At 39.9% G+C, this 15,935-nt stretch overlaps 1 protein-coding gene across 1 annotated transcript in view; it reads right to left on the bottom strand.

Moving 5' to 3' along the window:
* LOC146968159 (protocadherin-15-like) overlaps positions 1 to 15,935 on the bottom strand; it is a 147,921-nt gene that overhangs the window by 30,150 nt on the left and 101,836 nt on the right. The window contains exons 24-25 of the mRNA XM_085761168.1: positions 13,497 to 13,637; positions 10,607 to 10,719 (exon numbers count right to left, since the gene is read on the bottom strand). Of these exons, the coding sequence (XP_085617294.1) occupies positions 10,607 to 10,719; positions 13,497 to 13,637 (254 nt within the window). The remainder of the gene's footprint in view (positions 1 to 10,606; positions 10,720 to 13,496; positions 13,638 to 15,935) is intronic.

Genomic DNA, 15,935 nt, shown 5'->3' with positions numbered 1-15,935 from the left:
AAAGTATATGGGGAGGTCAAGAAAACCTGCAAAAACATCTGATAACATCTGATCTCAGAACAGGCTGGCAGATGCAGTAGTTTTCAGCTCTGTGCTTGGCAGAGCTGTCCACCTGTTGCATCTTTAACACCTACTGTATGCTTGTTGCTAGAGGTGCTATTATTTGAAATGGTCTGAACTGGCGAGCTGTTGCTGAATTACAGCCTTCAGGTGTCTGTCACCGTCTGTCAGCCATCAGCCACGTCAACAAACATCTACAATGTATGAGTGTACAGACGTCTGTCCACCCGAGTGACTGCCGACTCTCAACATGTCTGTCTACCTACAGTATCAGGCTTGCAGAATATTTAGAGTGTCAGTCTGCCTGTCTATCACTTGGACTGTCTGTGTATCTTCTCGTCCATCTGCTTTTGTGTTCCAGCCTTTACCTGCTTGTCTGCTCGTTTGCTTCAATCTGTCAGCCTGTCAGCTCATCTGCCACTTTAAAGACATATCTGCCTGTATGTTGATCTGTCTGCAAGCATGTGTCTGTCCATCAATGTCACTGAGTTGTTCAAAAGGTGTATACACACACAAACACACATACACACAACTCAAATTCTTACTGGAGCATCTCCTAAGTCCTCTACTGTCTCCATCTGAACCTCACACTGCACAACTCTGAGCTGCATCCCTCCACTATCCCATAATAACACCCTCTATCTGCCATTCTCTCTCCTCATCCTCACTCTCTCTCTCTTGCTGTCTCCCAGCTGCAAGTGCCTTATAAATAACAACACTATGGTTATTTGCCATTTGTTGTCACAGCTGTAACATTGCCAGGAGCGCTCAGCTCACTTGGCTGTTTGTGTGCATCAACAAAACAAGGTAACCTTCAACTGAATCGGTTAGGTATTTACTGGATTTATAGAGCCACAGATCGGATGTGCTTGTTTTGACGTGTATTGAGGTGAGGATGCATTTATCTCTTAGTTAAAATGTTTAAAGGCCTCTGGGATTTTATTTGTCTAGGCAGGAAAGATGCCAATTCGATAGAAGATAGTTTACAGAGGAGGAGACAGGGTGTTGACTAAACTGACAGGGAGACAGGTAGGAAGTAAAAAAAAGGGCAGAGGTGAAAAGAGGACTCAATCATTTTCATGTAAGAATATTTCTCTGACTGAGAAATTATACATAACATTTTAGTCAAAGTTAAATGTTAGGCAACTGAATTCAACTGGGAAAACTCCCAACTCCTACAGTAACCTGTATATCTACACATATATGAGAAGAACATCATATTATCAGCTTCTGCGGTGGTGGTGGCCCGCTGCCGCAATATTAAAGCCACCACAGCTTTAATCACAGTCTTATTGAAATGTCAATAAGCTGAAAATACACAACTGTGAATCACTGAGGTGTCTGAGCAGACCTGATGACCTGCTTGGTTCAACTGGCTTTCCATGATCCATCTGAACTTTCTTTCATATCATATCAGTGATTTAAGCTACAGACTGTATTTCTGAAACATGAGCTACAGTATTTGTTCAGTGTCAACACTTTGACACAATTATTAATTAGATCCAGACAGATATAATTGAAATCTATTTGTATTCAAATAAATGAAATAATTTAACTTGATATTGTCACATTGTAAATCTTTGAGAAAAAAAGAAAGAAATGGTATTTCAAATGAGGGGGGAAAAAAAACGACTTAATTGAAGCTAAATATACATGTTATAGATTTTGTATCACGACTTGCTCCCCGGTTAATTTTCTGAATTGGAAAATCCCACAGCCCCGAGCTCAACTCACACCCCACGGCTGAGGGAAGTGATGCTGCGCCACAAATTGGAGAAGCTCAGATATGAGTTTTATGCCCCAGGAAAATTGACAAAACATGGCAGGTCTCTCTCACTAATACCAAAACTAGGTTTGAATCTCTGCCCAATGTAATATAACAATCATTTACTACAATTAGTAAACCCATAACAGTAGTGGATTCTATGGTTTGACGTTTATGGTCTTGTCATCTCCACCTGTGTGCATGTTTTTGATACGTTAAATAATCTACAGAGTTAAAAAAAACAAAACAAAAAACTTCAAAAGCTTTGAACCTCGAGGCATGTTAAACATTTTTTTTTAAATTTGAGATAATCTGGCCTGTGAAGCAAAGCAATGAACAGCCTGGTTGTGCATGTCTCACAGCTGCGTGCTTTATGGGAAGAACCGTTGCCTAGGAGAAGCAGATAAAACTATTCTGTCTGTTCCAAGTAGAAGATTAAAGATTTAGTCTTTGCTCGTTTCTGCATGATGCTTTAACACTGGATCAACTTGCCAGGAGTTTGCACATGCTTCTATTATTGCAGGTAAGTCGGTACGTTCCGTTTCAGCTGACTTGATGGCACACAAATGGGACTGTCGTCTTTCAAAGGGGAAAAGTGACAGCTCTGGGTTTGCTGCTGTCCAGCTGGGAGACAGTGATAAAAGCTGTGACCTCCTGCCTGGCTGCCTGGGATTCCTGAACAGAGCGCACACTGTATTGTAGAGCAGCCGATAGATACGAACTCATTTATCTAAATCTCTTGCCATGGCGTAGTGAGTTATCTCCATTTTTGTAATGACGCAAGACAAAGCAACATGTTCTCATCTTTGATCGCACAATGTCTCGATTAAAAACAAAGCTTTGATGTTTAGAAATGTTTTTTGGCTCATAACTCTCTCACCACCTTCCAGTTTGATTCATTAACAAAGTGCCAGGCTGCGAGGGTATTTTGGCGGCATGGGGGCCTGAGTGGAGGGCTGGGTGTGGGAGCACATGCCTGCTGCAATCACAGATGTGCAGTAATACACATGCATGACACAGTGACAACACAAATTATGTATGTACCCTGCTCCTACCTACAAGACATGTAGATTTCAATAATCTTTGAAATGGCAATATTGTCACTTAACCTCACGCTGATAATTGCCACCGGGTGCTGATAACTATTCATGTGTATGTGATACCGTCTGCATACTAATTGTGCAGGTGCAGGGCTGGGCCTACAGTGAACGGACCAGAGAAGGAGAGAAGAGATTCTGCTCCAATGACACACAGATGCCAAAATGATTCAACAAACTTCCTCTCGGCTTGTTAATTGTTTTACTAGATGAGAAACCTGCAGCTGCGTGTGTGCATTTGTATTTGAGTCTGTACACTAATATATTTAACTGAAGTGCATCCAAAAGCTTTGTTTGACCCTGAGAACATGAACTCTGATGCTCATACTACTGTGATTACAATCCTCTGTTCAGTATGTGATATACCTTCTTGTATTATTAAATGTGTTGAAATAAAAACTTATAATGAAAAAAACATATCTACTATGATTTTCATAGAAATGGTGGCAAGGTTAGTTGAAAATCTGTATTATGTATTAGCAATTTGCAATATTATGAGCTATTCATTGTGCACAGTCCCTAAGCAGAAACACTGATTTGTTTGGGTCTGTTCTGTTTGGATTTCAAATGAAGCATTGACCATGAAGTTAAAATGCTTAAGTTCTGCTCCTGTTAACTGTGCAGGAAATTGTAGACCTTTTCACACAGACCCTGAGGGGCTACGAGTCCTACGCTGCAAACTCAGGATGAAAGTGAACAATGCAAAACACACTTGAAACTCATCTGTTTCATTTGAAATGTTGTTAGCTCAGAGTACTGAGCCAAAACAAAACAAAAATGTCAGTCATCAGAAAAGGATCAAAGCCTTCGCAGAGAGTTCAAATAAGGATTTCAGATTTCATGGTTTAATACAAATTGAAATACAGGTGTTAATCAGAGAATGGCTGGCAAATCTTCTTTCATGAAAAGTCAATAAGTAACACAATGCTTCAGTAGCTCTGTGTTGTTGGTGTCTCTAGTTTGTGGGTGTTAGGACCAGGAGTAAAGGGAGGAGTTGGGTCACTGGGGATGTCAACAATAGATTTTATCTACAGTCCAAGTTATTTTGAGTTTTTGCGGTCTACTGGCTGTCCTCCTCTTCTGAAGCCTCGACTGTGTTTATGAACTCACAGCTAAGCCACGTTTCTATCTACTGCAGTTCTCTACCCTCTGTCTCTGAGAGGACACAAATAATCAAGCATGGACAGTAACACAATAAATTTACTAGAGTAGAGTACTTAGTAAGCAGCTACCCCATGTGTTGAGGCTACAGTCCTCACTGCAGGCGGCCCCGGTTTGAATCCCGCATCGAGTGGCCCTTTCCTGCAGGTCATTCCCCCCTCTCTGCCTCCCCATTTCCTGTCTCTCTCTCGACTGTGCTTTCAATTAAAGGCGAAAAAGCCCCAAAAATATAGTTAAAAAAAAAGAAAGAAAAAAGGAAAGTTTTTCAAGTTTTTTTTACTCCCTACACTTAATAAATATTGTATCTTTGACTCCACTACCCTTCTAGAAGTACTTACAGTAATACTTGAAAGAAGTGATGTGTATATGACTGTGGCCAAAACTGTGTGCTGCAAATAACATTTTTAAATGCAATTAATTCTGGCTGTACTATCCATCTATCCATCCATGCTGATTACATAACGAGTAGTCTTTTAATTATTCTATTAAATCAGAAGGCTGAACGTTAATTACACAACCACTATGGGGAGTTGAATAGTGTCTTTGATTTAACATGACCTTTATAAAGTCATGTCATTTACAAATGTACAGATAGTATAAAAAGTTTTTAATAGAAACAATATAGTATTGTTTAGTGATGAAAACAGAAAATGTAAACTTCGGCAAAAAGCAGCTTAACAGATTCACCATCACCAGGTCTCTCTTGCATTACATGAACCAATATTAGTAATTCAGTTGAACCCATACAGAATGATTAAGCTGCATTAGTAAGCTCTTAAAACCACACTGGTACTATGGTTGGCTTTTATTCAATAAAGCTGGGATAATTAATTCAAAGCTGGTACATTGTACCCTGTGTGTATTCAGCATGGAAAGAGAAGAACAAAAAGCACACACTCTTACACACACACACACACACACACTTGAAAAAAAAAAAAAAATCCACATATGCACCCAAAGAGACATGAAAAACACAGAGACAAATAGCAAAATACCCACAGAAAGGGGCATTCAGAGTGAAAAATACAAAAACACACAGACTCTTAATAGTGCACTGTCACATAGACAGGCAGATGCACACGTACTCTTAGCTGGAAGCTATGTTACATATTCATAAATGCAGTATTATATGGCTGGCTGACATCTCTCTCTTGCCTCTAACCCTTTTCCTAAAAATAGACAGGAGCTTTACTCTGCTCTGTTTGAAAGACAAACCTTGACATCTTGAGATTTAGACTTCATATGGTGGGAAAGTATGTCGATATTGACAATGAAGTCGCAATTAGTCACAAACAAGCTCATTGGCTGAAAGCAGATGGTGTTCAGAGTTCAAGGAAATACATGTGAAATTTTTTTTTCTATACAGTAGAATCAGAAATCGGAAACTCAGTTTTTTGACTGACTAGTACTGACAGCTGAATTGTCTCGTAGCGAGTCAATTCTGGCATGATGCATGACAGATTATCATGTCAGCTGAGGTGAGAGTGAGTGGCATCACGGTAAACGCCTGAACACTCAGCATATAAAACAAGAGCCCAAAGGAGAGGAAGACAAAAAAGGCAAACGTAAAAAAATTGAAAGAAACAAAATCTTGCAAAGAGAAAATAAATCAACAAATGCTATCAACACCAATCAGTCACTAAAAGTGCAACTGTCCAACCTTGAACAAACCAGGTATTTTAAAGCATCTTCTCCCTTAATATCTTGCCAAACTGTGCGTCTGCGTTGTGTCTGACAGATGACATAACAAGCAAGCAAATGGAAAGCCATTTGATTCACTTCAGTGTCACTGTTGGCGACAAATACTGAGGTGCCCATAAAAGATGGGACAGTGGGGAAAAAAATCTGACAGGGAAGTGAAACCTAGCCTGGAAACCAGACCTGTCAGCGAGCTCATTGGTCCGGCCTCCTTCAGGTCAGGCTGTCCTGAGGCAGGCTGGGCCAATAGCAACCATTTGTCTACAACAGGGCTGGTTTGATACACTGATGGACAGAGGAGCGCCACTGAAGCATTTATGATGCTGCCACTGACCCACAGTAAACAAGCCTATTAGGCGCGTTTCCACTGCAGGAACTTGGGGGTAATATTACGGGGCCAGCCCTATTGGTGTGTGTCCCCACTGCAGGAACCTCCCCCACAGGGCCGTTTACAGGAACTTTTACGGGGCCGAACGGAGTCCCTACCTGGGGGTAGGTTCTCAGATCGGCCCTGAAGAAGTCCTGGTGGGGCTTGAGATTTACTCTGTGCTGATTGGTCAGACTCAAAGCAGGATCATGTGACGCTAAGAGAAAGCCCCAAAATAAGATGCATTTTTACAACCCAACGTTAATAAAAAACGGAAAAATGGACAGAAAAAAGAGAGAATAACTCAATAAAAGACGAGAGTAGCAGTAGGCCTGGTAAAAAAAAAAAGAGTGGTAAATAGGCGATCGCGGGATTACCTGACGATCGAGATGGCATTTTTTTTTTTTTTTAAGAAAGCGTCTATACTGACAGAAAAAAACAACAAGAGCAGTGAAAAAAAAAAAAAAAACGCTGCACCAACGACCTCGCGGTGATCCAAACTGTTGCACGTCGCCATCAGAGCCCGGTGGGTCCTGTCTGCAGTGGAGACACGGCCACCGAGAGGGACGGTTGGCAGGACGGTTCCTGTAGAAGTTCCTACCCCCTCCCTTTACCAGGAACTCCTGCAGTGGAAACGCGGCTATTGAATCCACTATTGGGTGTTGGGTAAAACTTTAATTTACCAACTGCTCACCAAAACCATGGGACACAATGAAATGGCTGCTTTTTATTTGATGGTCGAACAGGAAAGCCACCAAATGGGGGATCGCTGCCTGGCAGTACAGAGTTCATGATGTGGGAGACATGAAGTGAACATTGCCAATTTGTATTGTAAAGCCCACAGAGTCCTACTTGAGGCTATACTGAACTGCAAATGGTGAGACATGTTGATGTCATGGGGGGTGCTCTATATAACATAGTTTGCTGATCTGATTAGTTGCATGTCTGTCCAATTGCATTCATAGGTCTGTTTGTGCCCAGTTGAGATGTGGTATCTTGCCTCTGGCGGTTGAAACGGGACGTTTCCATTCAATCCCAGAAGAGAATAGAAAGTGTCACCTGTGTGACCTGAGAGTGGTAGAAACTGAAATGCATATTTTGTTTTACTGTCCTTTTTATCATGACTGTAGACATAAGCTCTTTCTTAAAATGACCCCGGACTGTCCTGATTTGTTTTCTGTGTCCGATGACTGTAGACTAGCATACCTGTTTAGTGAAAAAGTGTTTTATTTAGCTCAGTATGTGTTTAATTCTTACCAAAAGCGCATGGGCGCGCTTTATGTTTGATTGTGGATTGTGCTTTCTGATGACTGTAGATCCCGGATTAGTGTATGTGGAGATCTTCTTTTGTTTATTGTTCTTTATTTCTTTTGGTGTGTCTTGTTAGCCCATGAGGGCTGGGCACCTCTTTGGTGTATGACACAGTGAAAATAAAAAACTAACTAACTAACTAACTAACATAGTCTGGACCCATAGACAATTCTTCTTGAAAATACAAAAAGATTAAGAGGTTCCAGACCCATTCTCAAAATTGCTCAGGCAGCGCTGGGCTAATTAAAGGCTACTGTGGAGTGGGAAAAAATCAAACCACATCAAGACAGAGAAGAATATGGGGATAGAAAAAGAAAAATGTATTCAGTGGAAGACACATAATAGCTCCAGATTATTGGAAAATTTCACATATGACCTCGGTTCACCCTGTCAATCACAGAGGAGAAAACCTGAGGCAACCCAGTGACCTCATAAAACAACCAGCTGGAAGAGTTATAATGATGACTAGAGTAGAGGAAAGATGTGTGTGTGTGTGTGTGTGTGTGTGTGTGTGTGTGTGTGTGTGTGCGTGCATGCATGTGTGTGTGTCTGTGTGTGTGTGTGTGTGTGTGTGTGTGTGTGTGTGTGTGTGTGTGTGTGTGTGTGTGTGTGCAAATGAGAGAGTAATATATAAGAGTAAAATTTATAGATGTAGGTTGAGTTTGTAGTGTATGACCGACCGCTGGGTTTATGGGCACTTCTAAACAGAGTGAATTTGGTGTGTGTTGGTGTTTATGTGTGTGTGTATGAGATCAATCCTTTACACTTCTGTAGAAAGACATTTATGCAGCTGGGGAATGAAATTAAAGTACTTTTGTTTTGGATTAGAAATATGCTACTCCTTCAATGGATTTGTGTTTTTAAAAGAGTTGTCTTTATATTTCTTCATTACTTTGGGTATGGTTTAAAATTCAAATACACAAAGCATGCAGCAGGAGTCAGAGGATGGGCTACTGTATGGGATGATGATGCAAACACTGGTTGTGACTAAAGGGACGGTGGTGTTTTAGTGTTTTTATTTTTGCATGAATCAAATACCTATTCAGTTTCATAGTGATTCAATCTTGTAAATTGTAACATTGTTTAGCCAGAAAACACATTCTGCACAATGTCTCCTGCTGGTTTTCTTATCTTCTACATTAACACAGGCTGAGGCGCTCTGTGTCTGTGGTGATTTGTTTGGAGGTTGTGGGTCAGAGCACTGTCTGCTTCCGGTGAGGAATTTTCAGCAGAAGGTGAAAAGTGTTTTGCTGCCCCTAAAGTCTGACACTACTCCTCATTTTTGTTTGGAAAAGGAATTCAGGGAGTTTGTTTGTATCATGAAAACACAAATCAACCCAAGTTCATAAATTTGGTTTTTATTCTCTACTGGAATCTCATTGCACTAGGGCGCATCATTTGAATGGTAATCAAAACTGAATTACAGAGGCAAACATAAATCATGCTGTTCAGACCTAACACCTTCTGTCTGACTGATCAAAAAGTCATCCACTGGCCTGAAATGTGATTTTCCCCATATTTTTTAATAGTTGCTACTAAAATGTGGAAAGTGCTCTTTGCTTTTAATCAATCAGAGCAGGGAATGTAAATAAAATCTGTTATTTGCATTATAGGGCTCAATATCTTATTAATAACCCCTCTAATTAATGTAACAGATGAAAAACAAACCTTATTCTGATCTGCATGAGCAGCTGGTGAGAAGCTTTAACTGATATTTTTGGTAATTTGTGTGATTCTCTATCGTCATGCGACCACCATGCCACTCATACTAAATCAACAATATACACAGTGTTGATGTCTGCCCCCAGGATTATTGTTATTTTATTGGTCATTTACTATGGTGGCTGACGAGGGCAAATCAGCTACAAAACACCTGAAACAGCTCCATTGGGAGGAGATGAGCTCCACTAACAGCTCCCCCTTCAGGCCTGGAGCATTACGTCGTCTGGAAATGCAGTGTTTTCTTTCTGTTGAATTAGTTTTTGAGGTTTATGTCTTTATTTCTGCATCATTTTTGTATTTTCATTTTTGGCTTCCTGCAACATAATTTCTAAATTTGCAGCTTTTTCTCCTAATGGACTGTGTTTTGGGCTTGTGGGCCGCCATCATTTACAGCTTCCATAAAAAGATGTTCAGGTAGCTGGACATTTCTTGCTCTCTGTTCAAAAACCTTTGTAGGGAGCGTACCATTAAGGCTTATTCCTACTGTGGCAGCCTGGGTTTGATTCTGAACTGCATGTCATCCTCCCTCACCCTCTCCCTATAGTTTTCCCATCACTCTTTCACTGTCACTGTAATAAAGGGCATAAACCCCCCGCATAAATACATTAAAAAATGCTAATTCAAAACCATTTTTAATTTAGGCAGTCAAATTAGTCAAATAGCTCATGTTAAATTTCTAACAGAAAACACTGGAGATCTACGACGCTCTTATTGAAAGCGGGAAAAAGGCTTTGCATTGCTAAAATGATCCACATTATATTAAACACAGCTTCATGGCTACATCTTCTTCCTTGTGCAGTTAGCTACATGTAACCATTTAAAGATCAATGATTAGATCAATCTGTTTAAATCAAGATAAAATCTAATTATGGTAATTAAACATGAATTATGTTAATCATGTTTCCATCTTTCCATCTTAATTAGGTTAAATAATTCTTAAGATTTTCATCAGATCAAACCCACACTTCTTACACTCGCTTTTTCTTCATTTGAAGGAATTGCCATTGTTGGTCACATTATCTCTTGATATGGTAGTTTACATTGTCAAAGGTGGAATAAACCACTTCTGCTTTGGATTCAAATGGCATTTGCACACACAAAGGATTCAGTACACAGGAGCAGGTGCATGTGCATACTCCAGGCGTTACATCATCTACAGGCATTTTAAAGTGTAAACATTTTTGTGACTGTACAAATATGAATAGAGCAATCTGTATAGAGAATAGCTGTAAATACTGTGTTTCCTGCCCCTGATGATCCATTCAGTTCAAACAAGCATCTGAGACTTTATTGTTTATCATCATCAGGACACTCTTAATATTACATCCAGTAAAAACAGGTGTTACATCAACAACAACTGAAACTAGCATGCATCCTCTGTGTGTATATGTGTGCGTGTGTGTGTGTGTGTGTGTGTGTGTGTACCTGTATTCCTCCTGGGTGAACACAGGGATGACAGAAGGCTGAAGGACTGTGATCTCTACTAGAGTTGTGTTCTCCTTTACAGGCTCACCGTCATCATAGGCCACCACTACCAGCTGTCAGTCAAACACACACACACACACACACACACACACACACATAGGGAAAGAGAGTCAATGTATTTGCTAAATTCTACACACTTGTTTGAACCTGTTGTGTTTGTGCCCTCTAACATTGCAGAGATGGGTTCAGAGCACTTTACAGCCTGCCTGCAGTGACAACAGCCAAATAAATCGATGCTGCTAATGCATGACAGGCCAATAATAAACCAAAATAAATGCCTACATTTTTGTCGCGTGCTATCTAAAAGCACAGTATTTGCATGGGAATTGGAGAGCAGGATGAGTGTGTATCCCACTGGTGTGCTTATTTGTTCCTGCTTAGCCTTTCTTCTTCATTTAATTGGAGGGTAACCACTGTTAACTGGACCCAAAGGAGCCGTAATAAGGGCTAAACTTAAATATCAAGACACTGAAATATTGTTTTCTTGCTCATATTTAGTTGGCAAATTATCACCACTACAACATTACCCTTGTTTATATTCATACTGTAATTTACACTTGAAACAGAAAACCAAAACCACTAAATGCATACATTACTCATCAACTATTAACATGTAGTGAGTGAATAAGTACCTTGCTCAACAGCACAATATTTTTTTTCAAATGCATTGGCTCCTTTACAGTATTTGTACATGCTTCTCCTCCAAACCAAATATATTGCTTCAAACACCTGTACTGTATCTGTAGGAGCTTTTCAGTGTCGTTGCAATTAAGCACTCGCTACATGTCAATAAGAGCATCTCGTCTGCCCTTGAAAATATGATTCCACACTCAGTGTTTATCTCAGTCATAATCCAAAAATTGTGCGCAGTGTTGGACTGATTCATTTTGTTGGAGTTATTGGGAGCAAACGAGGTAGAATGAGTCCCCTGAGTGACATCTTCAGAGGACGCTATATCCTTGTTGTGTTAATTAAAGCCCAATGAAAAGATGAAATTAGCATGGCCCAGAGCTCCATTGAGTAGCGCAGCTGGGAAAAGGCAGTTTTCAAACTAATAAGCTACTGCGGTATACTTTACTGCGGAATACTTTGCACAGTGCACCGGGATTTACAACGCTGCTCCACACAAACGACACTGCTATGTACACTAATGCTACAGCTAAGCAAGTAAAATCTGAGATTAATGATCAAATAAATTTTTAATGACTCAATTCATGTGATGTCGTCCCAAAGCTCCACCCACTAAATACATAGCAGAACAGGGGGATGCAGCAGATAAATCTTCCTGTATAATGATGTCTCTATCAAACTACAGCCTGGCGCCAGCATCTCCAGTTTGAATACATCACTTTGATTGATTGGGGATTACATTAAGAGATATTGCATACTGTACTTTATTATCGTTATATATATATTACATTATGATATATTGTAGACTCACTGCCACATGGCTTTATTTTATACATTCACTATATAACAGCCTGATGGGAAGTTAATTTCCAGTGGGAGAATATTTTACTGCTGTTTCATAGATGAGCATGTTTTATAACGTCTATGATTGAAGTGAAAACTTACTGTAAGAAAAATACATTTGCTGCATTCCTGATGCAAAAAGTCTGCAAAACAGGGGACTGCAATATGAGTCCAGTTCTGTTCAGTTTCATGTAGCGACTGAGACACAGGCTCTTCTTTTACAGAATGCAGCAGTGGTACACAACAGGGGTTCCCCATATTTATTGTGTGGCTTTAATAAACAGTAATAGCCTCTCATAGGATGTGAGGAAAGTTGTCAGCAGATTAATCAAAGGCAGATTTCCCCTTTTCAGGCTGTTAAATTTAAATAAAAGACAATGTAACTCTTGCCAACAAAATCAAATATTAAAGATAAGTCACCAGGACATCAAGTATAGACTGTGCCATGGCTTAAAGGAAAGGGAGGCAGAAATCTAGAAAAAAGCTTTGAGTTGAGTCCACACGGTTCTCATCCCCTCAGCCAGAGCAGCGAGTAGAGAAAAAACGTCTCTTTCTTATGTTTTAAAACGTCCAAATAATACGAATAAGGGCTGCTGCTCTGTGATTGGTCAAAATCAACCGTCACGGGTAGATTCTTTGCAGGCTGAAAACAGAGCCTAGGGGAGACGCAGACGTCTGATCTTTTTTCACATCACTTCATAGCATAGTAGCATTTTTTTTAAAGTGGGGTTGTATGATCTACAAATAGCCCCTAAGTACTTTAATTGCAGTAGAAGACTCTCTGCACTCCTCCCGTTAGCAACGCCAGCCCATAGCCCTGCCCAGAGATTTACAACATACAGTGTTGTGAACAGACCCAAAGAAACGGCCTATTCTCTAAAAGAGGTTTTACCTGAAAAAAAATACACAGTTCCATTGTTCGCTATAATATAATTTTTTCCAGCCCTTCAAAGTGCAGGAAAAACGCAGTTTTTATTTGGACCTAACCAACTCACATTAGGTCACCGCCCAGGGTTAGCGCCCGCCGATCAGCAGTTCGTTAGGTCCAAATAAAAACTGCGTTTTTCCTGCACTTTGAAGGGCTGGAAAAAATTATATTATAGCGAACAATGGAACTGTGTTTTTTTTTTTTCAGGAAATACCTCTTTTAGGCCGTGAAAATAGGCTGTTTCTTTGGGTCTGTTCACAACACTGTATGTTGTAAATCTCTGGGCAGGGCTATGGGCTGGTGTTGCTAACGGGAGGAGTGCAGAGAGTCTTCTACTGCAATTAAAGTACTTAGGAGCTATTTGTAGATCATACAACCCCACTTTAAAAAATGCTACTATCCCTTTAAATTGCATGCATGCATACTTACACTGAACTTAAGGTTGGGCTCCTCATTAAGATTTACTCTGGTAACCACGTGCCCTGTGTGTTCATCCACATCAAATATACTGGCAGAGTACGGATACGCTTCCTGGTCCAACTTATAGCGCACTAGACCTGCCGGGGTTCCCTGTGAAGAGAGTAATGATGAGAAGACATTAGGATGACAGATTTAAATGAATGTTGCATTATGGGATTAAGCTTCTCTTGCACGGTTTTGCAAAACTGAAACTGTTATGGATTTTTTTTCTTGCACAGCAGTCTCAAATTGGTACAGCATTAAATATCCAAAGCAATTAGTTTGGATCCAGATGTCAGAGCACCAACTCCAAATCCTCATGAAGCACATGCAGCATCAACACCAACACCACTTGGGATAAATGAGCTCCAACTTTAGGGACTAATGATCATAAATTAACCTCTCAAGTGTTATTGATAATGAGGGACCATCAGTTAGTATAACTAATTTGGATGAAAATGTCAGAAAATACATAAAATGACATTATTTTGTAGAATGTCTGGCAGAGAGGGTAACACTTCTAGTGAAATTCCTCACTCTGAATTAATGAGTACATGTTCCAAGGGTGAAAAGTAAATTCACTTCTGTTAGATGTCAGGGGAAATAGTTAATATCACATGTTGTAAGGCATCAGATTGTATGATTCCAGGCAATATCTAGATGGCAAAAAGTTACTTTTCTCTGCTTGTCCGGATCGTTACCAGGCAACAATACATTGATTGAACACAAGATAGTGGTGCTGTGCTGTGTATTTCTAGTGATAATCACAATAATCTTAAATTTGGGCTGCCAACCAAAAGAACTTAATCTTTTACAGCACTTTTCCAAACCAAAAGTGCTACACAGGAAGAAAAAAAAGAGCTCATCATCGCCCTGTTTCTGTGAGAACTCTTATCTGCATTTGAATAGGGCAGTATGTCTGAGAGGATGGGTCGGTTCCTGGCATTGTGACACTCTATTTGATAGGTCTGGTAAATATTTTCTAGCAGGCCAGATCACCAGCTCACAGTTCCCAGGAAATGTACTGTATATCATCTAAAGTCTTGGCAGTGTATCCGAGTGTCTGAGTGACAACCTGACCCGGTCACTGCTAATAAAACGGAGCTGTTTGCTTTAACCTCCCTCTCTTCTCATAAGGTGAGAAGATCTCTCTACAGACTGAGTCACAATGGCTCTGATTACATTGTCTTGATTGAGGCTGTGAGTCTGATCCGTTTGACAATAGCACAAGTTCTACTGCTCTTACACCAGCAGAGTGTCATGTTTACAAGACAGATGCAGCTCAGCTACAGTTCCAGTAAACAGAGCGGTATCCAAGGTAAATAGGGTGATCTCTCAGGTCATATTTCCATTATTAGAGTCTTCACTTACAGCAACACCACACACAGGATTCAGTGCTGCAGCGTCAGCATCACATTACAAGTTTAAACAAACTTGTAACATTAATGAAGTAATTTTCTCTAGAGATCTGTCATTTATTTTGGAATAAAAGTCAGATTTTGTGGACAAAACAAAGTTACACACACACATACACAGTACACATTATATATGTATATTTATAGGACAAAACAAAAATCTTCGCACATCTATTTCTTAGGCAGGTGCGTCGGAGGGTGAGTTCCCGCACACATGGCTAACTTGCAATTCAAATATTAAATATCAACATACAAACTAGAAACAGCATCAATATACAAAGGTAAAGAGCAATGAATATATACAATAAATACTAAGCTGCTGTGACTGGATACATTAGGTCCTAATGGAAGGTAATAGCTAATAATCACTGTCAGAAACAATAAATACGACAGATACAATAGAAAAATAGAAGACAGAGGGACTTGCAATACTTGCACACTTTTTATTGCAAGTCCCTCTGTCTTCTATTTTTCTATTGTATCTGTTGTATTTATTGTTTCTGACTGTGATTATTAGCTATTACCTTCCATTAGGACCTAATGTATCCAGTCACAGCAGCTTAGTATTTATTGTATATATTCATTGCTCTTTACCCTTGTATAATGATGCTGTTTCTATTGTTTGTGTGTCGATATTTAATATTTGAATTCCTCACACCCAGACGTGTGGGAAAGTGATTGGTTTGTGTCACACAGCCACTCCTACTGTATTTAAGATGGCTTCCTGTGTTGGCGCAAACATTTGCTTGAAAAAGGTCTAGCACCGAAACGTTGCAATATTTATAGGAAGAAAAATTAATATGTGTGCCTAGTTTAGGCCGTGGGAGTTATATCACACTGTCAGAGTGGACAGTATAATGTTTCCTTGATGCTTTAAACCTCAAGTGTGAATCAATGTAGCTGATGTAAGAAAATAACCAGCACATTAGTCAAAGGAGCATGGGACTTCTAAAGAGGTTTCTGGGGCAACATCACCAGTGGAGAGGATCTCATA

The sequence above is a fragment of the Trachurus japonicus genome, chromosome 19, assembly GCF_045865225.1.
Source record: "Trachurus japonicus isolate A0001 chromosome 19, Traja_1.0".
NCBI lineage: Eukaryota > Metazoa > Chordata > Actinopteri > Carangiformes > Carangidae > Trachurus > Trachurus japonicus.
This window is presented reverse-complemented; position numbering and strand designations above follow the sequence as displayed.